General features: G+C 36.8%; 2 protein-coding genes across 6 annotated transcripts in view; one reads left to right on the top strand and one right to left on the bottom strand.

Moving 5' to 3' along the window:
• Nucleotides 1–2,273: 2,273 nt before the first annotated feature.
• Nucleotides 2,274–6,910, bottom strand: LOC105389357 (fork head domain transcription factor slp2). Its single transcript, XM_011560455.3, has 7 exons — nucleotides 6,657–6,910; nucleotides 6,327–6,576; nucleotides 5,980–6,103; nucleotides 4,995–5,141; nucleotides 4,114–4,264; nucleotides 3,753–3,815; nucleotides 2,274–3,366 (listed from the first exon to the last, which is right to left on the bottom strand). Exons 2-7 carry the CDS (start codon nucleotides 6,560–6,562, stop codon nucleotides 3,164–3,166), a joined length of 924 nt encoding a protein of 307 aa, XP_011558757.3. The 5' UTR covers nucleotides 6,563–6,576; nucleotides 6,657–6,910; the 3' UTR covers nucleotides 2,274–3,163.
• Nucleotides 6,911–7,095: 185 nt separating this feature from the next.
• Nucleotides 7,096–25,390, top strand: part of LOC105389358 (unconventional myosin ID) — a 74,513-nt gene continuing 56,218 nt past the window's right edge. For all 5 annotated transcript variants that reach the window (XM_048622413.1, XM_048622412.1, XM_048622411.1 and 2 more), the window contains exon 1: nucleotides 7,096–7,319. In XM_048622413.1, the coding sequence (XP_048478370.1) occupies nucleotides 7,231–7,319 (89 nt within the window). In that variant the 5' untranslated portion in view covers nucleotides 7,096–7,230. The remainder of the gene's footprint in view (nucleotides 7,320–25,390) is intronic.

Raw genomic sequence — 25,390 nt, 5'->3', positions numbered from 1 at the left:
GCTTTAAAATGGGGAATCTAAATTGACAAAATAAATAAAATGATTCTCATTTACTCCCGTATCAATTAAAACATTGGGTTGACGACAAATGACAATCATTATGAATGCAGTTTTCAATTTTAAACTCTCGAGCTACTCATGTATGTATTACACTTCAAAAAAGTTTTTTAAATGTTATCACAGAAACAAAATAATACTAGCGAAAAAAGATGGCAACTCAAATATGCACCATTTCACAAAGAAAAATAAATATAACTAAACTCATCTAATGTAATAAGTATTGTTATCTATAATTATGTCGTTCTAAAACTGCTTCACTAAAAATAAAAACTAGATAAATAAATAAGCACTTTAGACTTCCGACAGCGAAAATATAAAATATATTTAACTTTTAGTGTTTATGTTTTCTAAAACTCAAATACTGAATTAGATATTTCATAATAGAAGCTTATTAATTTATACTTATAAATCTTAATTTTAAATTAATAAATACTTGGGAATGTCAATTTGGAACCTAATAATTTGATATTTAAAGGCGCTTTCACATCAGTCAACCTAATATTTTATTCTAAGACACAATAAATGGTACTTATATGTTTCAGTATTTTGGAACGAAACGAAAAACAGTGTCTTATCCTTCTATCAAATAAAGTACATTGTTATTAGCTACATACATTTGATGAAAGACTTAACAGTGGTTTAAAATTATTCAAATACATTTTGATTGCATTTATGGTAAGCTTTTTGAACTTTGATATAATACCATCTTCTCAAATAAAATATTGCTGTCTAATGTGAAAACGATTCATATAATATTTGAACCGATATAATTAAATTAATTGTGGCAATATTGGCATTATGTAGACCTTTTTACCAATAGGTACCAAGTTGTTTGTACGCAGAGATAACAACTTGTAGAGCCGGCCTTCAGTATTTTAAGTAAAAGTTAAAATATTTCACCAATATCTCTGTATCAGTAAAGCAATACACACAAATAAAAATATCATGTAAACCTCGTTATTATTTATCAAACATACCTGTTTTTATACCTAGCTAATACACATCTATAAGTAGTAGTATAGTATAATATCTAAAAACAATTGAACACATTTCTTTTAATAAGATATGAGAAAATATCTCTAGTGTTCACATTCATAAGCCATCATTTCTAAACATGGCACAAAGTACAGTATAAAGTATATTTGTTCATTAAAACAAGAACTAAGTAATTTAAAAATAATTCCATCCATCTAAATATTTTACCAATAGGCCTTTGACAAAGCAATTTTACGTATATGCGCGATCTTATAATACAATTATTATGTACGCAATTCTACAATATAAATTCGTATAAACTAATCGTTTTAAACTAATTAGAAGATAAGCAACTGTGTGTTTACATCCACAGTTAAAAAAAACTTTATAAATATTTTATTTATTTTTATATACTGGTCATTCTGAGATCTGTTCAAACACCTATCTGGCTCCAAAATTCATTTATATTCCCCCATCTTTTTATAAACATGTAAATAGCGAATCATCGCAATTTCATTTAAATATAAGAATCATGCCATATAGACGGTGTTAGTTCACTATTCTTTGATTATTTAAATAGATGGGGACCTGTTCTGAATATTCTCTTCACAAGTACTGTGTTACTTTTACTTGCGCATTAAATAAAAATATAAAAAACCTTACGCGGCAAATAGGCAGCATTTTTGTTTATAAGTAACCTAAAATAAAAGACTATGCAATGAAAATAGCACCTCATCTCATAATGTAAATAAAAATAAAAAAATCAAGTAAAAATAACACATCTTTCTAAATATTATGCTGATACTCCTTTCGTAACAATTTTTATCTTTATGCCTTTACACTATGGTCCATTGAGTTTGTTATAACAATCTTATTCAACCATTTATTTATAATGTTTCTTACATTTACATTAATTCTCTAAATAGAAGGTAACTACTCTCTACGTTATGACCCATGCATCAGTTGGCAGATATGTTATTATTAATTAAAAAAAACTCTTAATGTATTTTGATAACAAGTAGATGTATGTACTGAAGGTCCCTGACGATTTCATAAACAGTATAAAAATATTTGCGTTGTGACGGAATTAATTGTAAACGAAATAATTGTACTTACGTCAAATAGATCATTCAATAAAATAATGGGACCATTTTATCAACATTTGCAAGTTAAAGTGTATAGTTATAAATAGGTAAGTAAATTCTACAATTTGAAAAACGATTTTCCTGGGGCAAACAATGCATTGATCCGAACTGTTAGTATATTTTTAAGCAAAGTACTTTTACCTATAAAGTAATATTAATAAGTAGCTTTAAGGGCTTTATATTTAGGTACAAAACCAGTTACAGATGCATAAAAAGTAACACTTTTAAACATTACTTGGATTTATGTTAACATATTAAATTTTATATCAAAAATTTTATATTTTTACACATACATATCTATATGATGCAGTCATCGCGACTAACTATCAACTATCATACATATTATTATGTAAACTATAATTATATTATTTATAAATATGTTCACAAGTTCTGGCAGAGTGTTCAAATAAATTTATGGGGAAAAAGTCCCTGATTCTTTTGAAAATTTAAAGCGAGGGGATACAGTCCTGTGTAATATCAAAATGGTTGTTTGAAAATTGTCAAAAATATCCAAAGTACTCACTGTATTCCCTTGAACAAGTACGTATATACATAGCACAAGTTAGTACAAATTGTCGTTATAAATTCGCCGAAATCACTGAACACATTGAGGACAAAATTTCATCTCGTTATTTACCAATTCATCGCTACACCTTTACATTTGCCAAGCAAGCGGTCTCTCTTTAGACCTTTTATGGGCATCTATACCAAATCATACCTGGATATAAGCCAGTCCTTTCCTTCTTAATCTAGTGTTACGCTTTTGAAATTATTATTTCACTTTCCGAAACCGCGCTTCAACAGACGGACTCTCAAAGATCCACGAATGAATCCTCTACAAGCGTTGCTGTCATTTCCGTACACACCTCCAACGCAGGCCAAAAATCCGACCCAATCCATCTCAACCGACGACCCAACCTAGCCAAAAAACCTATACACTTTACAAGGCTTGACACTTACATGCGTTGTTACCCCGGAGTGTGTTATAATATCTCCGACGGCCAGTAGGGCGGGTACAGCGCGCTGGGCGCGGGCGTGGCCGGCGAGTCGTCGAACACGTCGTCGGACGAGTCGGGCGGACAGTCGCAGTCGTCGACGCGGGCCGCGACGAAGTTGCCGTAGTCGTCCGTGAGAGAGCTGTGTCGCAGTGCGCCGCACACGTGCCGCCGGACGCCGTATGAACGATCTGCAGGGAATTGATATCGGTATAAGATCACTCTTCGTTATATGGCTGCACGGCACGGGTCTGCTATCGACGTCGATAAGCTCGTTTAATGTGTGCTTTCATTCAATCACAGCACCGTATTTATGGCGAATTGCAATATAGTGACGTTTATCTACGTCGATAACGAGCCCGTGAAGCGGCAGCAGTGTTCGAAAGAAATAGCAGATTCGGATGGAAATAGGCATTCTAAAGTCGGGAAAATAAGAGAGGTGAAATTCGACTTTGTAGTAGAGTAGCTATAATTTCTAGTTTCTCTTCCTCCAATGTTCCTCATGCATTCCTAAAATTCCACATTTAAAGGTAAATAATATTATATTAGTAAGACAAGTCATTTTCTTCAAGCTCACCTCTACTTATATCGACATCGGCCATTAGCTCCTCGTTCATCAGTGCTGTTAGCGCGTCATCCACTGAAATAATGAGGAATAAATTATTAAAACTATCATAGTCATGCTGTCATGGATGCTAAGTGTCAGCATTGTGTGATATCTCCTACTCACGTCTCATACAAGGATATTACATGACATCATTACATTAGAAGGAGGCTTGCTCTGTGGGAGTAGTGTTTATGTGTTATCAAAAACCTGAATTACTAAAATATATAGGATTTGGTGTGAATTGCAGTATGTTACTGTCTAAAGAAGGAGACACAGCATAAAGAGTTTCCACTTTTGCACTATGATATAATTATTATTATAACGAACTCACCGAGTTCCACCTTAACAGTGGGTTCATTCCCCGCGGTAGGCAGGCTGGTGTCAGTGGGCGTAGTGGGCGGGGTAGGCGCCGCGTCCGGGGTAGGCAGCACGCCGGTGTCGTTGCTGCTGTTTGAACTACACTCTGGACTGTACGGCGCCATCTGAAATGTTTCCGTGTTTAGATATATGGTGAATAATTTAGGTCCAGGTAGATCGCCTTGTGGCACTCCAGTTGGTTTTGTTGTTTTTGTTATGCGAGGATTGAGTGCTAAATAAGGTAGTATGTAAACCAAGTATTTGACAAAGTAAAACAAGGAAGATTCATATTTTTTACACTTTTACAAATTGAAAACCATTGAGCTGACAAAGCAAATCAGCAGCTGTTTTAAAGTTTTAGAATTCCTAAAGTATAATATGTAACTACAGGGTATAGAGTGGTGGTAGCTCAGTCGGGTAAGCGCCCACTTCTCACGCCAGAGATGCGGGTTCGAATCCCGGCGCTGACATGTATCAATGAGTTCTTTTCTGAATTTAAGTACAATGTATACCATCGCTCTTACGGTGAAGGAAAACATCGTGAGGAAACCTGCATATCTAGACTTAGCACATCTAGATATGTGAACCCACCAACCCGCAGTGGACCAGTGTGGTGGGAAATGGTCCAAGCTTAGGAAGGCAGTTTAGACCTTGGGGATATGCACAAAGGTTCCACTTCGGAGAGCCAGGTGCAGGTACTGACACCCCCACAGAGAATAGAATAGAATAGAAACCTACAGGGTGTTGTAATGTTTCTCAAACAGATACCAGTGCATGGTTATTGGCTGATGATTCTATTAAAATATTACATGTTGTGTGTTTTTCAATAAAGTTATATTGTATTGTATGATTTACCCTTAGACTTCTTCTCCGCCTGGACGTGACCTCGGCCATCTTCTGTGTGGTGTCCATCGCCCAGTATGAGCCCTTGCCCGGGTCATCTTTACTGCGAGCCACTTTCATGAAGCATTTGTTCAGTGACAGGTTATGTCGTATTGAATTCTGCAATAAACAAAATAATATAAGTCTGGTTTGGAATAGTTTCAAAGGGTATGAAACTGTAAAGCATGGGAAATTACAATCTGATTAAGAACTCCAAATTTAATACTGCCAATCCAAGGTTCTCAGTTCAATATTGGCCGATATACTATGTGAATAAATAACTCATTTCAATGGATATTGATCTCAATCTAACTGATGTTTACCTTTTTGTATGCTGGGAAACACACTATTACAAATCTATTGTGTCTCATCAGATTTGTGCTTAAGCAGCTAGGATAGGATGAATAACTTATTACACATGGCAAAGGGATAGGTTTAGAGGAAAATTTTATCATTTAACACACTTATGTTATGTATATTGTTATGAATTATAATTACGGATGACATAATTATGTTATAAAATAATATGTGTAATGTTTGAATTGCTGAATTCTGATTAAGTACTATAGTAGTCCTCTTCACAATTTCAGCTTTTAATATACATGTTTCTTTAGACTGGATTCTATATATTTTTATTTAAAGCAGGGATTATGTGATATAAGAGTATACATGGCCATAATCTAGCGTGGTCTTATGAAGAAAAGCATGAACCAATTCCCCTGATTTGTTGTTGTTGCAAAAGCATGCTTGGATCAAACATTGATTAAATATGAGTATCATCAAAGAAGGTACTCAGATATTGCATAATTTAAATGTGACAACCAATTTATGCCTTCAGATTGTCTGAGAGTAGAGTTGGCGAATTTGTGCCCCAAGCTGTGTTTGGTGAAGCTTGTTGGACATTACGGAGAATTTTATAAATTCAATCCAATAAGTTGTGATATAAATCTTGACTTACCATCCATCCCTTGCCAGCATCTTTGTAATAAGGGAAGGCATTGCAGATGTAATTGTAGATTTCATTTAATGTCATCTTTCCACTTGACGAGCTACTGATCGCCAGCCGGATCATGCTGGCATAGCTGGAAGTAACAAGATAGTCAAATTAGGTACTACAAAGCAATTTAAACATGAAGCTAGGTCATTAGGTAGTTGAATTTTCTGGATTAGACTATGTTGTTTGTTTCATAGTGTGTAACATCAATAAAGTGTAGGTATGAATGGCATAGCTCCACTCCAAAACACTGTGACTCGTTAATATCATAATAGAATACTTATGAATGTCTAAAAACAAGCTCCAAATACCTGTAGGCGGGCTTCGCATGTATGACTTTGTTGGTGTTTTCCTTGTGGTCAGTTTCCTTGTTGTTGTTTTCCTGCAGGCCCAGAGGCTGCACGTCCTCGTACAGGAAGCGCGGGATGGGCCCCAGCGGGTTGTGCCGCGGCGGGCCGGGGCTGAATGCCGGCAGCCACTCAACCTCGGGGGACTCACTCATCGTGCCAGAATGCCATCCGACATCCGACTCAACACCAACCAACATTCACACGCACATCTCTGCAAGAGAATCACGCGTAGTGTTCAGTAAATAGATTAAAAAAACAGAAGGCGAAACTTTAGGCATGATAAAAAGCTACCTTTTAGCGAGATCCTCGCAATTCATCACGAAACCCAAAGATCCTTGAAATGACGACTCAACTAAAACTCAACAGGAAATAATTGTTAAAACTGATCCTGTACAGGGAAAATGTAAGCGCACCCAAGAAACACAATAATTGAGAGAAAATGCCAAAAATAACATAAAAACTGAAATAAATAATTATTTTCACAAAATTATTATGACATTTGATACACCAAGGAAAATGGCGGCATCAATGAGTGAATGAAATCAAAACTAATTTTGTTTACAATTTCCGAACGCATCCAAACTCACAGATTATATTCGGGCTGAGTGAGTCGGAACTACTGTCCTGTGTGTGGCCGACCATTTTGGCCGACATTTGGCCGACATTAACAAATATATATTTTTTGTACTGGCAACACATTTTTGCAGGTCAGCCAACTTATGAGATTTGAATAACTTGTCAGTTGAGAAGAAATGTTCGACGTGGGAGGTTATGCCTGTTGTTTGTTTATCTAACGGTTTGTTGACAATCTAAACTCGTGAAATTTTGTGAACTTTTTGTTAAAGTTTAATACGTGTTTGCAAGAATGGCTTCACAGCCAGAAGTCGGTGTGTCCGACTTCGTCCTGCTGGACAACCTGACCACGGATAAATTCATTGAGAATTTGCATTTGAGGTAAGTGCCACTTTACCGGTTCTTCTCTACTTATAAGCTCATCACATAATTTATCCATATTATTTAACCTCAGGCTACAACGTGTGGTTAAATACTTACTGCGTTACATAGTGCTCCGATGAGGATCACAAAAATGCGCGCGACGAAATTTAATTCTCAAGAAACTTAACTTCTTGATGACCTAATAAAACGATGAAGTCAGTATTAATAATATCCTGCAATCCTTCACCCGCTATCGGCCCGCCTACAATTAAAAATGGTTATTGTATTCAGTAAATTCTCTTCATAAATTTAGTTATAGAAACTAAATGTGCCTATAATAAAATGGCTCATTTATTTTGAATCAAGTGGCACGTAGGTATTTGACCTTGTATTTTTACACACCTGTACAAATGTTGTGTTGTGGTGCAAGCATGTGTGCTGTGTGTATAGTATGTGGCATTGCAACGCCTAACTTGTTTTTGTACTGTTATCCTTATGATGAGATTTGCTTATACTATGTTTGTAGTAGTAGTCTCAAGCATAAGCCAAGTTCAGTTATTATATTGTTGTACTGTCTGTAGGTCAGGTATACCTATCTAAAGAAATAAATAGTGTCCTAAATAATCTTGTACATTCACTTCAGTAAGATACAGCACCATTTATTTAGCACATTGAATACAGTAGGACATGAAGCCTTATTGCTAAAATAAAAGTATCCTAAAAATCAGGTTAAATAAGTTTTTAACTTAGTAGGAATACTTATTTATCGTTCTTCTGGCATTATTAACTGTAAATATCTCTTTAAAGTAATGCCCAATGTTTAATAAACCAGTACTATACAGTCTCTCTAATATTATTATGATCTCAAGCTCTTAATCATCTTTCTTCCTTGCCAATCCCTGACTGCCCTTCTTTCAATTTCAAACTTGTTACTGGCCGTGACGTTAAGAGATGCATCTCTGATATTACTAGTAAAGCTGTAGGTATTGATGATATCAGTGCCCACATGATAGTTTCTATTCTGGATGTCATTTTACCGCACATCACCAATTTGATGAATTATTCTTTTCTTTGTAGTTCTTTTCCCAGTCTTTGGAAAAAGGCCTTCATTCTTCCACTACCAAAAGTCCCTAATCCCTCGTCCTTGTCCCAGTTCCGACCCATCTCCATCCTACCCTTTCTGTCCAAAGTTCTAGAGCGCCTAGTTTTCGAACAGTTATCCTCCTACCTCTCCAACAACCAACTCCTGAACTCTTTTCAATCCGGCTTTCGTCCAGGCCACAGTACAGTCACAGCTTTAATAAAAGTCACCGATGACATCAGGCACAACATCGATAATCAGCAAGTTACTGTCCTTGCGTTGCTGGATTTCAGCAATGCATTCAATTCGGTTGACTTTGAGTTACTCCTTGGTGTTATTCAATCTCTTAATGTATCTCCGGCAGTTATAAGTTGGTTCGAGTCTTATCTCAAAGGGCGTCAGCAGTGTGTACGTACTGATGCCGAGAGTTCTTCTTGGTGTTCAGTTCTGGCTGGCGTCCCTCAAGGCGGCGTCCTTTCTCCTTTACTTTTTTCCCTGTTCATCAACATTCTGGCTAGCAAACTTACTTCTAACTACCACCTATATGCAGACGATCTTCAGCTCTATGCCGGTGTACCACCAGAGAGTTTGAACACAGCCGTTAGTTGTATAAATGAAAACTTGAAAATAATTTCTAAGTGGGTCAAGTCTTTTGGTCTACTACTCAATCCTTCGAAGTCTCAAGCAATTGTTCTCGGAAGCTCACGAATGCTTCGTAAAATTGACTTTTCAGCTGCCATGAGAGTCAGGTACGATCAGACTGACATACCCTACGTAGCTACGGTAAAAAATCTTGGCGTGATCATGGATTGCACTCTTTCTTGGATTCCCCAAATAGATGCTGTCAGCAAGAAAATGTTCGCGTCCTTCCATTCTCTTAAGCGCTTGCAGTACTTTCTACCACTGAACACTAAAGTTACGTTGGCACAGTCCTTACTGCTTCCTATTCTTGATTACGCCGATGTAAGCTATATTGACCTCACTGAAGAGCTACTCAGCAAACTCGAACGTCTCCAGAACTTGTGCATTCGATTCATTTTCGGATTGCGCAAATATGATCACATTTCTGAGTATCGAGCTCAATTACAGTGGCTTCCAATTCGCCTTCGCCGGAATACTCATATTCTCAACATATTGTACAGTGTTTTAAATAACCCCTCATCTCCCCAATACCTGAAGTGCAAGTTCTCATTTTTGTGTTCTCATTCTCAGGGTAGAGCATTGAGGTCGGTAGAAAACAAATTGTTGAGCATTCCTGTTCATAATTCCGCCTCATATAGCGATTCATTCGCTATGAAGGCAGCGTGTCTGTGGAACTCCTTGCCAGAGAGCGTGCGACAGTCACCATCGCTGGCAACTTTTAAAAAAAATGTGAAGAATCACTATTTTGAATCGTTAGGTTGGCAGATAAAATAATATATGTATATATATATTTTATAATATATATTATTTATAATTTAAAGTATATATGTATGCAGTTCTATTTTATATTTATAATTTATTATGATATTATTTATATTTATATTTGTAGTTTTGTCTCATGTTTGCTTTAATAATAGTTAGGTTTTATTATTTTTGTTAATTGTACCTACTTCAAATTTAATTAGTTAAAAGATTTAATTTTCTATTTCTCTTTCACCCAGTCGTAGGTTGGCTGGAAGAAATTGCTTTTTGGCAATAAGCCCGCCTTTGTATACGTCCTATATGTTTTAAATTTGTAATCTGTTTTGTATATTGTTTGTTTGTGTACAATAAAGCGTTTATAAATAAATAAAACTCACAAATATCCAACCTAGACTATGTAATAAACAGGTCTTTATCTAAATAAATTTTATACTTATCTTACTAGTAATTTATAACAAGTAGCTAAGTAGTACTCAAAATCGAAGATGAATAGAATAATTCATTTCCATGAAGGATAATTATTGTAATAATAATTAAGTTGTCCAATGGTCTTCAAACGGACAATGCAACCTTATCTTTTTGTATTATTGTATGAGAGGTGATGTCATGCATCAAGGCAGAACATACTTATAAGAGGTTCTTTGAATGGTTTTCCTTTATGTCTTATCTTAATCATTACAATGAGGGCCATCCATGTAATACCTAGAGAGATGTCACAACAATATTCATATCTGTGGGTACTAACAAATACCCACATGTTTCTGACCCCAAAGCAAAAATTTGCACAGATGTAGGGTACACTGAGCCAAATACAGGGAGTTAACAAATGATAACACAAAAATACATAAAAATGTAATCACTTTTAGGTTAGGTACTTAGAATGTAACTTAACATTCAGAATGCGTAAAAAATAAGTAAGTACATTATGCCTTATGCCGTCTGAAGTCATACATTTTATGCTTCCTATTCCAAACCACCCAATCTCACCTCTTATCCGTCAAAGCAATTTCTTCTGCTATACCTACATATAGCGAAATTAAACTCTCAATATTGGAACCGGGAAGGAAAGGAATATGCTTATTGTTGCGGTTTTACTGTAACATAGAGCTTGCGACGCATTTCACAGCTGCGGTGCTAAAACCGCACGCAGCAATCACAGTACCGGGGGTCACTCTACGGTACGAAGAACGAAGTTTTGGAGTTCTGCTGCACTATCCACGACTCTATCACGTTGTGTGAAACGTACTGATTGCATTACAGCTCTAGTTAACCCTATAAGAGTAACCCTCCTTCACATTTCACCCAACACCCATGTTCTAGATATTAATTTCTGGGCTTTACTTCCTTCTACTTTAGGTGGTACTAGTTATTATTCTGTGCTTTAGGCAAGCACGTATGAAATATCCTACGTCCGCGTACTTACCTATTTCATAGTTTATTTATTTCTGCGTCTCTATTCAATGTGGTCAAATAAAGGGTTAAATACACAAAAAATAACAAAACCTACACCAGCTAATAACATCGGGATGGTACGATACCTGGGGCAGTTTACAATCAAAATGAATCCACTGGGTTTGCTGTTCTGGCTTTGCATCTTCTTTTTGCGCAGAATATCGCAGATTCTTAAATGCACATCACACTCAATGTTTTTAACGAAAACCTCTCATGCACATAACATTTTAAGTTGCTACACAGTTATTTCAGAGTGTTTTTGGAAACCAGTTGTTATGTAGTGCTTGCCGTGTTTCTTGGGTTCGTTTCTTTCCATTGTGTGTATGTTTTATGGGTTTTAAAGTGCTTTTTAAATTTTACTTCATCGTTATGGGGTTTTTGAAATGCTCTCGAGTCTCGACATACTAATAGTTCTGTGTCGGGGTTGTCTTATTGCATCAAAGTAAATATTTATAGTAATGACAAAAGCAGGTAGCAAAGTCAAGCATGGTGAGAATGCTTGATAGTTGAGAAGTGCATTCATAACTAAATTGATGAAATAAATCCATTCCTACTTTGTCTTTGGAGCATTACGTTCGACCTCTGGTTCACTCTGCAAGATCAATTAGTGCAGTTCACACAAGGTTTCTACCACTGATCCACCGATTTAAAGTCGCTCAGCGTGCTATGGAGAGAGCTATGCTTGGGGTTTCTGTAATGGATCGTATCAGAAATGAGGTTATCCGTCAGAGGACTAAGGTTACCGACATAGCTGTCAAGAACCGATAACCGTTGGGGTAGACGAGTTCTCGAGTGGAGACCACGAACAGGCAAACGCAGCATGGGACGCCCTCCGGCCCGCTGGACTGACGACCTTAGGCCCGTAACCGGTAGTGCCTGGATGAGGAAGACTGAGGACCGAGTGTTGTGGAGCTCCATGGGAGAGGCCTATGTCCAGCAGAGGATGATTATTGGCTGATGATGATGATGATGATGACACAAGGATTGTGATTGTGGCAATACGTGTGTGTACATGCATGAATAGTATTTATTTATAAGTGTTCATGTCATGGCGTAATGATGCGGGCATGAGTGATATCATAAAACATGGCGTGTCTCCCGGTATAAAGGTATCAAGGGACTCCTTCTAGATTGACAGAAAAAAGGTAACTTGGCTTTTATGCATAGCGGTACGATTAATAAAACGACGTAGAGTCGTTGTTTCTGCAGCAGCGCTCCGAAATTTAGTTTTTCGTGTAGATACCTGGTGGTAGTCTATTCGGCCTGATGGGATCTTGAAATATCTGAAGGCTTTTCACATAGCAACTTAGTTTTAATCCATGGTTTTTTCAGTTACTCTAAACCCAGAAAAAAAACCCGAGTTTGTTGAAAAAAAAAGTTTTCTCGATTTCAGGTGCTATTTATAAACAAGTATGGTGTTAAAACAGTGTCTATTTCGGGGGCTACCACATGCGGCGCTTAGAGATCCCCTGGCCGCGTCAGGCCCAAGGACAGAGAGTCGTTCAGAAACTAGTTTCGTCGTCCTGATTTTCACTTGAAACAATGGGAAAATAAAGTAACAGTGAACCGAGTGAAACTGACAGCTTACATTACGTGGCTGGTGTGCTGTGCGTGTGAGTGGGTTTCTTATGTACTGACTATGTACATAAGTTGATAATCCTTCACTAATTGAAAGCAAAGCGAATCTCTCAGTAAGGGCTTATTGCCTTGTTCCGGCGATCGGCGAAGTCACTAGAAATTCGATTTTTGCGAGTGTTACAAGAATAAACATATGGAGTAAATTAAATAGGCTGGTAGAAAATGCTTTTAGCATTAAGTCCACCTTTTGTACACTTATGTTATATTTGTGCAATAAAGTATTAAATAAATAAATAAATACTATCAAGAGGTAATACTGAAGCAAATATTGTTATCCATAAAATGAAAGGTAGTATAGGGCCTCCGCTTAATACTATTCACACGGTTAGTTAACTTCGTAACCTAACACCGATTGATGGTTGGAATATAGTTATAATTATAGCCAGTATAGATACATTATTATTATTATTGTAGTACCTCTATACGAGGGCTACACCGAAAAGATCGGGAATAGAATACTTAGGAATAAATTAGAGTGAAACCTTTTTGGTGTATCAAATGTAGTGTTTTTTCAAACATAATTCCATTTTCGAATTTTAAAAAAAGTAAAAAATAAAAGAGTATTGACCATTTGAATTTGACAAGTCGGTGTAAAAAATGGAGCTTACGCGGGAACATTTCCGTGCAATAATTTTTCACAACTTTCGTCGAGGTTTATCTCAAGAACAATGTCTCGCCGAGCTTGTTTCTATTTATAAACTTGAAGCACCAAGTAAAACGACTATATATCGTTGGTATTCTGAGTTTCGCCGTGGACGTTCCTCTCTTACCACAGTCCCTTCTACTGGTCGGCCAAAAACAGCGGTAACACAAGATAACATCGATGCTGTACGCCAGTTAATAAAAGAAGATAGACATGTGACATACGAGCAGATTCGGGCTTCTCTCAGCATTGGTATGACAGCCATTCAAACCATTTTACATGAAGAACTGGGTGTCAAGAAGTTAGTTTCGCGCTGGGTGCCCCACCGTTTGACCGAGGAACAAAAGTCGGCTCGTGTTAATTGGTGTCGATCTGCTCTGCAACGGTTCAATGGAGGCAGTTCAAATGCTGTCTACAATATCGTCTCTGGTGATGAATCGTGGATTTATTCATATGAGCCCGAAAGAAAACATCAATCGGCAGTTTGGGTCTTCGAAGGTGAGGTCAAGCCAACAAAAGTTATTCGCTCACGCAGCGTGTCGAAAAAAATGGTCGCTTCGTTTGTATCGAAAACTGGCCATGTGGCTACGATTCCATTACAAGAACAAAGGACGGTTACTGCTGATTGGTACACAACAGTTTGTTTGCCGGAAGTCGTAAGAGAACTTCGTAAAACTAACCCGAATCGTCGTATAATCCTTCACCACGATAATGCAAGCTCTCATACCGCTCGCAAAACAAGAACGTTTTTAAATATGGAAAACGTGGAGTTGATGGACCATCCTCCGTATAGCCCTGATCTGAGCCCCAATGATTATTTTACATTCCCAAGAATTAAAGCTATGCTACGTGGTCAACGGTTTAGCGGCCCAGAAGAGGCGGTCGAAGCTTACAAATCAGCTGTTTTGACAGTATCCACTTCAGACTGGAATTACTGTTTCAATGATTGGTTTAATCGAATGAAAAAGTGCATTGAATGTCACGGAGACTACTTTGAAAAACAATAAAAGTAAATAATATTATGATATCTTTGTACTTTTTTCTATTCCCGATCATTTCGGTATCGCCCTCGTATATACTTAATAAAGTTTACAATGTTACCGGCTAAGCTAGGGTACATTACATACATAGGTAAAGGTATGCTTTATTACTTATCCATACTTGGATAGAATATGGATAAGTTATCTCCATTCCACCTGGATTGGAGATAATTCTATAGATTTATAAATAATTATCAAACTTTAGATTAGTGATTTTACCTAATCATAATCATCCAATGCTAGTGTTTCTACCTATGCCACGTTCATTTCACTACGACTTTACTACAACGATTATTTTTCACTATATTTAAATCAATTTTTATTGGTAGTTTTCTATATAATGAGCTGACAAATGACTTGGAATGCGCCTATCAGTAAGTATGTGTATAATAATCGATACATAACGACTTTGCGGCTACACCTAGTTAAGTACTCAGATAACAAGTCCGTTATCTATTCTCCACCTGGCTAAACCCATACATTATACAACTGACAATGGGACTAGCCTATCATGTATTATACATGTATTTACCCATGACAAAAATAATGTATCTTCACAGAATGACATCGATGCATCGATGAGATGTATGTTTTTCACCGTGGTCACCGTATATTTAAGAGCGAGCCCGATATAAACTTTATTGAAGTCGTAGGTCACAACTCACAACACAACATAAGAGAGCTATGCTACCCATGCAGTCTGCCCCTCTCGGACCCGTAGGGTCAGCTAAGAAAATCAGAGCTATTGGCAGTTTATGATAAAAAAGCTTCGAACACGAAAATTTCTATTAAATACCTAATGATTAAATATTATGATTATTTGTGAGTTGCTTGTGCGGACTAATACTACAGGTGCATCGTCTGTGATTTGTATTTAAGGTGGCCTCCTCTGTACAACACGTATTTTCTGACACAGTGTCGAGATCTCAAATAACTTAACGGACCAGCAGACCGAAACGCCGAGGTGTTATTACTGCCTTGTTTACTTTTAATTAACCATGTAAACAATATGTAATGTGATCTGGTAAAATGATTTAGGTTCGTTAATTAGAGAGTTTTTTCACCCCGTGGATTCTACGTAGACGCATAACTACGAGTGTGTACGTAGATAGAAGACTTCTTAAGTTTTAATGTGAAATTGGGTGTGTATTTGCCCTTATATGCAATATATATGTATTATAAGCTGAGCTCATGCCCCTATTTCAAGCCTCTTACTCCCTAATGTGCCATTTTTCTGCTCCAAAAAGCACGAATGTCATGGAAGTTCAGTGTTACTGTGCGCTTCTTCTGTAGGTTACGTCGATGACCTTTATTATTCCTCTCTGTGTTACATTTTCGAAAGCACAATAGATTTTTTACTTAGGTTTTATTTGTGCCACTTATCTTGTACAAACATTACAGATACGGCTTCAATTCGTGCTATTCGGTTTCATAATCGGCCATCGATATTGATTGTGTATCTGCAGATAAAACGTGCACTTTTATTGTAGTTCTAATGTGAGTGGGTTTTCCAATATGTATATATGTTTCTATCACTCAAAATATTCTAGTAAGAATTCTAGACGGTAACATGTAGGTACCATGTAACATGTACCTGATTGTTTCGGAAACTGATGGACCGTCGATGTAGATTGTTTTTTAGAGAAATTGTTCCACTGTAGGTACATAACTACACACTGTAATACTAGACGATGGCTCTATTCATCATTGTCTCGCAACGTAATCGAATCAAAATTACCGTCAGCTCTCTTCCTAGTTACTCGTATCATAAGATCATAACTGTTCTGTCTGGGTACAGTCGGCTCTATAATTTTATTATAATCTCTGCTATCCTAATATATTCTGGTAAAAAACCCACTAAATATGAAACTTGTTTTACAGTAGAGGAATCAGCTAGGCGATTCTGTAAGAAATTCATCGTACTCTCATCGTTGAGATTGACATTGAATTTCTTTGGACGTGCTGTAACGAATATAAGTGTAAGTTCCCAGTAGGCAAACTGCTTACTATTTCAAAATGGCTACAAATAGCATTTCGTTAAAATGAGCGCAAAACTTGTAAACTGTAAACGCTTGAAAGCGATACGCCATCGCTGCTAACTCAATCGGCGACGAACAGTTTTCCTACTGGAAACGCAGCCTAAAACAGAAACATCAGCGAGGTCAACAACCTCCATTGCTAAAGGTTAATCGTGTTGTCAACTAACAACAAGTGTCGTTAGAGCAATCTTGCCTCTTTTGGTAATGACCTAAGGTGCAAAGTTGTTTAAGATATCTCCCGCTTACTATAATTTGTCAGTGTCTTCCTCGGAACTAGGATTCCTTATAAGATTATGTATGCAAATATGCAGTTAGGTGTCAGTTAGGTACACATCAATAATATGAAATGTAAGGTTGTAGTAGGGAAATTATGTATGACGACTACAATATCCGGAAACCCCAACTCTCTCATGAGAATCGTTTTTTATTTTTTTAAAGAACATACAGCTACATAGTACAGAAACCCACTTATTACGGGAAAATAAAAAAATCCGAAAAATGCTAATCAAATATAAATTTTAACTAGTTAGGTACTTGTCTTGTCACTAAACCTATATTTATGTAACTTTTTATGACATAATTATGTGTATCTTTAAAGAAACAGTAGTCATAAGTGGGATTCCAAATAATCGATAACTAATATTCATTATACGCGCCTAACAATTTTTAGTCCTTGTCATTTTCCTACATAACTAAGGCCTGGCGTATTTGGGCAGGGACAAGGTCGCGCTGACGGTCACTGGACAACCTGACTTACATACAATGCCCACTGACTTAGACAAATGCGTTGTCTGTTAGCTAAATAACTTATGGCGGCCATACATGACCAGGTTTGAAGCAACGTATCAAGCTGTGACTGCATGCAATACAACTAAATAGTAAATATTAATAATCTTTCTGTGATTGTAATGCCAAGTTCAAACACCTTCGAACCGGTACATGAATAGCCTATAAGATAAAAGATAAAGATAAAATACTCTTTATTGCACACAAAAAGAAACAGTATTACAAACATGAACAGAAAATAAATAGCACAAACGGCGGCCTTATTACTAAAAGTAATCTCTTCCAGACAACCAAATTGAAAGGACATAGAAATAATGAAAAAGGGTAGCGTGTGAAAATAAGAGATATTTATAAACTACATTAATATAAAGTATAAACGATATGTAAACACCTACATATAATAATATATAAAACCTACATAGTTAATAATAAATATATACCTATATATTCTATAATAATACATAAATATTATTAAAAATAAATAAATAATTGCTGGTGCATTCTAATCAGGATAAGATAAATTTAAGTAGTGCTGTCGGAGCTTGTTTTTGAAGGATGGTAGAGAGGGTGCGAGTCTGATTTCAATGGGCAGATCGTTCCATAATTTAACAGCCTGAAATGTGAATGAGCCCTCATAAAACACAGTTGTGCAAGATGGAACATGAAGGCGAAGGTTATGAGATGAACGTAGTGAGCGGCTATGTGTAGAGCATCTCAACTCAAAACGCTCCTTAAGGTATGTTGGGGAACAAGGATTGAACAGTACCGAATAAAGTAGTGAAAGTATGTGAGTATTCCGTCGAAGGCGAATTGGGAGCCACTTGAGTTTTTGTCGGAATACAGATACATGATCATATTTTCTTAAGCCAAATATGAATCGTATGCAGTAATTTTGAAGACGCTCAAGCTTATTAAGTTGCTCCTCAGTGAGATCAAGATAGCTGGCATCGGCGTAGTCAAGAACGGGAAGAAGGAGTGATTGAGCTAAAGCAATTTTGGTGGAGGTAGGAAGGAAATTGCGTAGTCTTCGAAGTGATCCCCCTGATGCAAACATCCTCCGGCTAACCGCCTCCAGCTGAGGACTCCATGTCATAAACTTGTCAAAAATTACGCCAAGATTCCTGACTGTATCACTATAAGGTACATGAACCCCGTCAAAATAAATTGGCGGCACCATCCGAAGAAAATTGTTATTCATTAACCTAGAACTTCCGATGAGGATAACTTGGGTTTTCTTCGGATTGACCATAAGGCCATGGTGTTTACTCCAGTCTACGATTTTAGTCAGGTCAGTGTTCATAAAATTAACTGCTTGAGCTATATCAGAAGGAGAAGCATGTGTATAAATCTGTAGATCGTCTGCATAAAGATGGTAGGAAGAAATAAGTTTGTTAGAAATGGAGTTAATAAAAATAGCAAAGAGCAGAGGTGATAGCACACCGCCTTGTGGGACACCGGCTGCAATATCACACCATTGGGAGTATGAGTCCTCAATGCGTATACGCTGCCGTCGCCCCTGCAGATAACTGCGAAACCAGTCAATTACCATTGGAGATATGTTAAGTGATCGAAGTATTCCCAGCAAGATTTCGAAGTTAACAGTATTGAAAGCATTACTAAAGTCTAACAAGGAGAGGATTGTGATTTGACCATTGTCCATGCCCTGACGAATGTCATCAGAGATCTTTACGAGCGCTGTGACAGTGCTATGGCCAGGGCGAAAACCGGATTGGTAAGGATTCATAAGGTTATTGCGGGTAAGGAAATTGGATAGTTGGAAATGTACAAGGCGTTCTAGGACTTTTGAAAGGAAAGGAAGAATAGATATAGGGCGATAATCGGAAAATGAGGTTGGGTTGGATTTCTTAGGTAAAGGGACAACTTGAGCTTCTTTCCAGGCAGAGGGAAATATGCCAGAGGAGATGGAGGAGGAGGAGGAGGAGCCTATAATAAGATGTAATACATTTTCAAGGCTGGCTAAAAATATCCACATAAAACATGTTACAGAGACTTTCAGTGGATGTCACCCGTAAATATGAATTCAAAAATGAGTCTTATGGCTGACGAATTAAATACAATGTCGACAGCGGAGTTGAGCGACATCTAATATCAACTAGTGGTCGACTAATTTGGAAGCCTCTTATGCCACAGAAGGCTTTCGGGCAGATACCGCACGTGTAGGATTACCAGCTCACAGACCACTAGACAATCTAAACATAGCATTACAAGCAGTAATCCGTCTTCGCACAAGGGCTCACGAGAACGTAGAAACTAAAACCTAGAACTTAATACCAATTTTGCCAGAAATGGCTATTTGAAATAAAATGACTTTACTTTTACAATTGCATAGTCTTGCTGTATCAGCCTCAAAGAAGTTCTAATGGCAGATTTGGTTAAAACCCTCCACCAAATGGACGCTGGAGATATACATCTGATTTAGATGAGAGCAATGTATTCGAAGTCCCAATACATGTATAAGCTAACTATTACCCGCCTTGTTTATAGGTGTGTGTCGGTGGTACTCGTAGTATGATTCACGGCGGTGACGTAATGTTGTTGATGCCTCCCGCAGACGCAGACGGGGAAATGAAGACGCGGTCACGAGTCTTAAGGAAATACATACTCTAATGCCCTAAAGGCTGTTTTTTTTGGTAAATCTTGGAGTATAACACCTGACTAGGAGTCCGATCTCCTCCTTCAGATAAGAACGTAAGAGCTAAAGTCCCATCTGATGATGGAACTCGTGACCAATGGATGGTGCAGGATTAAGTCACTTAGTGATTTCTCCATTGACTTCGAATTAATTGCCACCCATATTTATTTGATGATTGGGCTTGGTGAGTACATACTATGGTGCTGGATGGTAACCAGCTAACCAGGCACTCATGATGGAGATAGAAGATGGTCTTATAGGAACTCTGTAATTATACGACGGGCGTATTATTAAGAGTCACGTAAATTTTTATGTCGCTCCCCTTTTTTATTATTTGAAAAGGTTTTTATGTCTGTAGGTAGTTTCTTCAATACAAGATAATACTGAATGCAAGGATATCTTATTTATTTCTGTGATTCATTCCTCAGTGTTGTGATGATGTAATGATGACGACTCTACCAGCTCAGTAGTTTTAAGTTTTAATATCTTTTCCTTTTGCGATGACTAATACAATGAAAACATACTGCCAACTTGTAGATTTTACATAGTTTATATGTCTAGGTCTGCTGTATTCCTCGCAGTAACAATAGCTATTGAAATTCCTGGATGCGTCTCAACTTGTGCTACAACTGTTATTGTATTGAGACTCCCTATATAGTAATAGTTATAACACAAGTACTCCGGTTATGTAGTTAATTACACGTTCATTAGCATTAACAATAATCAGTTAGATTGTGTACATTTTATAGTGCATTTAAAAGTAACGTCATAGGCACTATACGCAAGTGTTAATTAGTTTGCAATAATGTGGAGTGAACGACGGCAATAATAAATCAGGCAATAAGCGATTGCGCCAACTGACTATTATCCGCATTTAGTACAGTCAGCTCCATTACTGGCTATACACTTTACACACAAACTAACAAACCAAATTTACATTCAAACATCAAACATTGTGATTTTGGCAAGGTACAAAAGTGTATAGCTATGAACTGACCATACCATCGGAAGCAAAATTATGTTGTTTAGATATTAATATGTAAGCGTGTATTTAGATGGTGTCTTAAACAAAATAAATGCTTTTAAGGACGATACATCCCCGATGAGATTTAACGTCTACAAGTGCCATACTAAACAAGAATAGGATTGAGCTTTAACGTCGATCTTCTTGTGCTCTGCTACTGCTTCCTATTGCTATTGGGAAAATTATTCTTTATTCACTATCCCGCTTTTAAGAATGAGAGAAAATTTAGCTTTAGGAGCAGAAGCTTACATGACACAAACCACTCTTGAAATTTTTAAAATACAGCTAGAAAACTTGTGTTTGGCAACATTAGAACCTGTAGCTCCTGCTATCGCATTGTGGGCCCGACAGTACACAACAGCCACTTCGATGCTCATGTCACAAGAATGGCTCGGCACATCAGCTGTTACGTAAACTGGCATCCTGGTATTGGAGGATGTCAAACGTATTCATAGCAACTTAGCATACCACATCTCTGGTTTAAAAGCACTTTGAGACTGCCAAAATATTATGTCACACATGTCAACGATAACCCACTTCTGTTGGTTCTAGCTTCACCTACACAATATACCTTCTTTGTACACAAACACAGGAGTCAAGGAATGAGTCGGCAGGTCACTCACGCCGCCACCTCTTGTTGACAGAACGCGCGGCCGTGTCCACGGAAATAGCATCCAGTTTTATTGCATTAGCGTGTAGAGTAACTTCTACGGTAGTGGATGTCCATGTCATTCATTAGAATACAGTTGGAAAAATACTTACTATAGAATCAAATGAATTTTTATCCCGGATTTGACGCTAGGTTCTAAAAGGTTTAAAAAACTCCGTTCTTGATGTAGATAATAATATGAAGATCTCCAAAGGATACCTAATTACCTACCTCGTTATTGCATACCATAACAAAGTCAACTCACTCAAGCACGGGTTCTAATACCTCATTGTTCATTGACCTGCTGCCTTACCACCATCGCACATTAGTTATTAATGACTAATAATAATCCTAAAAAGCAGCATTGCTTATCTGGCAAAAGCTCAGAACTCATTTGTGTGAATCTGATAGATGTTTGACTCTAACCGATGCTGCTTAAGGTTCGGTGATTGCTAATGTGTCGATTACGGTGCTAGCTGGAGCTAGAAACAGGTGCACAATCCGAGGAATAAAGCTGAGCCATCTGAAAGCTCCTTGTTCTGTGCCTCATTTCTGTTCTTCCGGTGTTGCCATCCTCGCGGTGAATAGCCAATGACAAGGCGACCTGCATTTGTTATGGCTTCCACACATATATTTATTGGAATCGTGGCTTGGAATGTCAAGAAGCATAGCCTATTCCTTCTCTCTAGCCGTGTAATGCTAGTTAAGGACAGTAGAAGCAAGCTTAACTGCAATACTTTCAGTTCTAATATAACTTCTACTAATCACGACTTAAAGGTTCGTGTAAAGTTGTGGTTATGTAGTTGTCCCAGTCACTCAATGTGGCTATGTTTCTTTCACCAATCACAATAGAGTATTTAGGTCACAAACTCATTGAGGAATAGTTAGTACACTCGCTCCGCATGCCTGTGCAATTATATGGAGGTACCATTTATTGCTCGTCCTAGATAACTTCTTGTACGCCTAATAGCTCAAGAAACCTTCGCTGTAAGTTTATGAGTTCCTCTCACAAATCAGTAAACCTAATAATGTCATCATCACTACTAATTTAATTATAATTATAAGTTGTGAAATAAGATCTCCATTAAGATGGACGAAAGGAGCCGAAATGAATTGCGCAAGTGAAAATATTATGCAGAGTGTGAAGTTAATAAATGATTGGTTGACAGAATAATGTGGCCAGACGCGTGACCCAAATATCAGTAGGTATATTTTTTTTAATAACTATGTAATATCAATGATCAAAGGCCGACTAGCCGTTCAAGCCGAGTAACCATTTGCAACAGAAAATCTGTCCTTTTATTTCCAATCGAGTTCGCATGTATTTTTAACCCCGACAAAAAGATGGTTGGGTGCTATAACTTAAACTTGTCTATGTACATACCTGTATGTGGTAGTTTAGCTCACAAAGGCTGAACCGATTTAAGATTTGTTTTTAAGACTAAGTATTCATATTCAGTAATTTTGGTATATTTCAATGGCTATTATCACAAGCTTAACGTATCCGTCGGCTAATTCTCATTTTCTATTTCTGTGGCGGCCTGTATCATTTCAGATTCTCATCTCGAATATAAATATACTCGGCTTCGGGTTTAAATTATCCATAAATTTTCCATCTAGCTGTGATATATTTGTTGTTTCTAACTCTTAGTAGTAAGAAAGTTGTTTATGCAATTATTTAATCAAGATCGGGCTGCCGGGCAGCTGCTTTCATACGTATTTTTTAACCTTTTGATTAATATTATTTCATTAGGATAGACTCAAAAAGTGATAAATTAAAAAACCTTCTGGGAAATTATTAATTTGGAAATGATTAAGCCATCTACAGCAAAACATTGACGCTACAAAAATTTACATATATTCAAAATATCATTATGTCACACCTATTATATTACAACATTCTCTAAATTCCTTCAATAATGAATACAAAGGAGTTAGGTGTGTCAGTAGTACACACTTACCGTTCACCAACAACTGTCCCTTAAAAACACATAGCTACAATTAAAAACGGCCCTGCAACTTTGACATAAAGATCACAAGTTGATGCTTGTGAAGAATACCAAGGGACTACAGAAGCTGAGGCCTCTACAGAGGTCAGGCCGAGGTCCTCAAACGTACGATGACAGAGCTCTAGGTATGAGTGGTACGGTCAGCAACGAATATAGGTAACGCGTTGCAGTTAAGGTTCAATGGACAACATTTCATTTTCTTTACCCTATATTTTTATTAGTTATTAGGAAAGTTTATAGAAAATTAGTGGACCCGTATTTTTTTATTTTGTATATACATAAATTTTTGCATGTTAATTTTAACTTTAAAGTTAATTATTTTAAAACCGGAAGTGACGTCACATATTAGGCTCAATTTTTATTTTAGTCTTTTGTCTGAGTCTCGAAAAAAAACATAAATGACACTGACAAGTGACATTTAAACTTTGTTTACATGCCAACCAACAAATGGGTCATTTTCAAATGACCTTGATATTTCTGATGATGGAAAGTAGGTACTTATCATATAAAAAAATAAGCAGAAGCATTTTTTCAGCTGTGTAGGCAGTGGCATGCTCTGGGACATATTATATAGAGGTCATCTCTTAATAATAAATAAAAAAAATAGTCAGAAATTGTCAGAACAGAATTAATGAAAATGACCCAAATAAACAACAACGTCACGATAAAACGTCAACGTCAATCAAAAATGAAAGTGACAGTTACTTTGTTTTTAAATCTGTAGGCTTTGATCATCAAAATGCATCGCACCTGATGCATGACATCATCAGCACTTTTTTACTATTTTATGATTTTCTCGAAAATAATACATCCAAAAAATACAAAAACATTTTTTTTGTGGCCTTTAGAGCTAAATCTCGAAATGGTTTTCAATTTATAGCAGCTTTAGTTTTTTGAAATGTTGTCCATTGCTATTCAAAGTGATGTAACCTGTATAAATGAGTAATTTTGGATAGTTGTGCTAAATTTATGCAACATTTATTTACTTTATGTTTAAGAAGCAGGGTTCTTTTTATCCGACTTCAAAAAAAGGAGGAGGTTCTCAATTCGTCGGGATCTTTTTTTTTATATTTTTTTTTATGTATGTTCACCGATTACTCCGCCGTTTATGGACCGATTTTGAAAATTCTTTTTTTGTTGTATTGCATTGAGCTCCCAGGTGGTCCCATTTTTTTTTCAGAATTTTAATTCACCCCCAAGGGTTGGTAAAGGGGTAAAAACAGGGTATGAATTTCCATTTTGGGCACATATTAACCGATTCTAATGAAATTAAGAATGTTAATATAGTTCTTATAACAAAAAAATATGATGGTGAGCTTGAGCTGATCTGATGATGGAAACGGAAGGCAGTCAGGGGAACTCCTCAACGGTATATAGCAACTACTTCGTGTTTAGGCTTGAATGATTCGTATTGATTAGTAGGACTTTTTGGTATCATTTGCACGTTACTTTTGATTGAAAAATATTGCAAATAAACTAAAAACTATAAAATAAAATAATAATTTAAAAAATTAAAAAACCGACTTCAAAAAACCACTAAAATGTAAGAAATAATTTAAGGTTTACACAAATTCTACTCGTATGTGACAGTAAAAATATACCTAACAGAACTTTTAATTTTTTGATAAATAGAATTGTTGTGTTTCATATTAATTACCTATACATTAACGC

Source organism: Plutella xylostella, chromosome 8 (genome assembly GCF_932276165.1).
Source record: "Plutella xylostella chromosome 8, ilPluXylo3.1, whole genome shotgun sequence".
Classification (NCBI taxonomy): domain Eukaryota; kingdom Metazoa; phylum Arthropoda; class Insecta; order Lepidoptera; family Plutellidae; genus Plutella; species Plutella xylostella.
The sequence above is the reverse complement of the archived record's forward strand: the minus strand, read 5'-3'. Positions and strand labels throughout refer to the sequence as shown.